This window comes from Cannabis sativa, chromosome 7 (assembly GCF_029168945.1).
Source record: "Cannabis sativa cultivar Pink pepper isolate KNU-18-1 chromosome 7, ASM2916894v1, whole genome shotgun sequence".
Taxonomy (NCBI): domain Eukaryota; kingdom Viridiplantae; phylum Streptophyta; class Magnoliopsida; order Rosales; family Cannabaceae; genus Cannabis; species Cannabis sativa.
This window is the reverse complement of record NC_083607.1, coordinates 12,946,162-12,948,712: the sequence shown is the minus strand read 5'-3', so window position 1 is coordinate 12,948,712 and position 2,551 is coordinate 12,946,162. Positions and strand designations below refer to the sequence as shown.

General features: G+C 36.8%; 1 protein-coding gene across 1 annotated transcript; it reads right to left on the bottom strand.

Moving 5' to 3' along the window:
* Nucleotides 1-912: 912 nt before the first annotated feature.
* Nucleotides 913-2,150, bottom strand: LOC115697985 (fasciclin-like arabinogalactan protein 14). The gene has a single exon (XM_030625162.2). The coding sequence runs from the start codon at nt 1,974-1,976 to the stop codon at nt 1,056-1,058; it is 921 nt and encodes a 306-aa protein (XP_030481022.1). The 5' UTR covers nt 1,977-2,150; the 3' UTR covers nt 913-1,055.
* Nucleotides 2,151-2,551: the final 401 nt, after the last annotated feature.

Sequence of the window (2,551 nt, the reverse complement as noted above, 5' to 3'; positions counted from 1 at the left end):
GGGTTTTTCTGGCAAGGTTTTTAACGAGGCAACTATAAATCATGTTAACATACTTGCATTTTATGAAGCAAGTAGAGAATGTGTGTGAGTGAGAACATTGACATAGCATATTCGGGAAACATATAGATTGCACTCAATAAAGAAGTATCAACCCAAGCAATTCTCTATGGATAATACTGCTTGCATCGTTCAACTAAAAGGAGGTACATTGAAGGAGATAGAGTTAGAACACATTCCACGAAATTCTTCTTTATACGCTTCAAGAAAATACATATTGGTGTTCAACATATTTAATCAAGTGTCAATCTTGTAAACTTATTCACAAAGTTATTACCAACATCAACATTTAAGAAGACGGCAGATAAGATCGAAATTCGTCGATTAGAAGATCTCCACAAATGCTTAAATGAGGGGGAGTTAGTTTACACTATACTCTTTTTCTTTGATCAAGTTTTCAGCAAGATTTTTAATAAGGCAGTTATTATGGACATCCAAAGGGAAGTGTTATAAATATTATTAATTATGTGGATGTCCAAATCTTTTATTTATTACCATTAATTGTAATCAACATTCATCTTTTTCTTAGTTTCCCTTTTTCTTAGTTTCTTAATATCTCACTCTTGTATTTGTATAAATAGGGGTTCACCCCATTGGAATAAACAACTCAGAAATTCTCATTCACTTTCTCTTTCTCTCTTCATCTTCTTCTTCTTTCTTCTCATCTACTTTATATTATATTATATTATTTTATAACATGTTTATTAATTTTGGCGAATAAATGTTTATTTTTATTAATAAAATTTAATATCCAGTCACCAACATTTTAGATATTATATAATATAACTAATAACAATGCTTATTTCAGTAACATTTGTTTTTTTAATTTTAATAAATTAATAAATAAATAGTTGCTTTCCAAATAAATGTGCTCATAGCTTATATATAGAAATAAATATAATTAATTTTTATATACGTACATTCACATTTCACATACCAATATTCTATCCTCTTCATATACATGATTTTATTATACCATCACTTACACACTAAACAATTTAAACAACCAACCACAACATCAATGCCGCCGCCACAATACCTATCTTCATCCCCTGCCTCACCACCCCGGAATTCGACAAAACCGGTGGATCAGCTGCAGCATCAGCTTGCGGAGGAGCCGAACTCACTGGGGCATTATCAGCAACGGGTTCATCAGCAGCAGGCGCAGGCGAAGTTGCGGCTGTTGTCGGCGTATCGGCAACCGGTGCATCAGCAGTACTAGGTGCAGTGGCGGGAGTATTGGCCCCAGAATTTTTGGATGGGGAAGGAGCAGCCCCGGACTTGTTTGACGGGGCGGGAGCCCTTTTGGGAGCCGCAGAAGGCGTAGCTGCCTTTGGAGATGGTGGTGATGGGCTGGACTCAATGCCCGGTACTTGGACCGGCGCAGTGATCTGTAGAACGGAGATGTTGAATGGCTGCGCGGCCACAGATTTGACTAACTTGGCGTTTAGAGAGGCACCCTTTACGGCAGAGCCGAAGGCGATCTCACCCTCGTTGATCAGCGCGACTTTGAGAAAACCCTCTTGATCAACGGCGGAGCCGGAGGCTTGGAAGAGAGTAGTGACGGTAGATGTCTTTTTTGAGGTAGTAAGCTTGGTAATTTTCTCAACATCGTAGTAATCCAAAATCACATGAACGCTTAAGATTTTCTTAATTACATCGAGTGACTTACCGGAGAGGGAAGCTGCGGCGGAGTTATCGACAACGAGGACAGTGATAGTTTGGCGACGATTGATCTCATCGTTAAGCTTTGTCTGAGTTAAGTAGTTGTTGAATGTACTAAGCTCAGGATTTTGGCCAAGGAGTTTTGTGATGTTGAAAGCTAAGGATGATGATAATGAAGAGAATAAGAAAATGGCAACGAGCATGAAGAGAATAGAAGAGGAGGAGGCTTTGGGATTAGTCATCTTCTTAATCATTAATAATATTAATTAATTAATGTGGTCATTCACCTACAAACAAAGCCCGATTGTTTAGAATGGTTTTGAGGGCTTTTTATATATATGTAATTATGAGGGGGAGAGAATTGTGAGGAGATAAAGCTTTGAATAACTAAATTAAGTTGGAATTGAGTGGATTGGGAAAGAGTTTCTCATTTAGGAAGAATCTCGAGAATTTTATGGGAGGGGTGGTCTATAAGATGTTTACATATATATCTTATATTATATATGTTATTATATAATATAAATTAAAATATTGATTTGGCACATATAATATATTATATGAGATAGAAAACTAGGACAAATTGGATTTGCTCAATGAGAGTGAGTACTAGAATTCATTATGTAGCAAAAGATGAATACAAAATAGCCATTTAGGCACTGCCATGCCACATGGCATTATAGAAAACGAGGCATAACAACCTTTTGTAACAAGAGAATATTCTGGAATGTAAAAATATGACAGCTAATCATTGATAATGATTGGGTACTGCTGCAACAGTAGATATACAGTGTGCCACCACCTACACACTATTCCTAACACCACCCCTTAA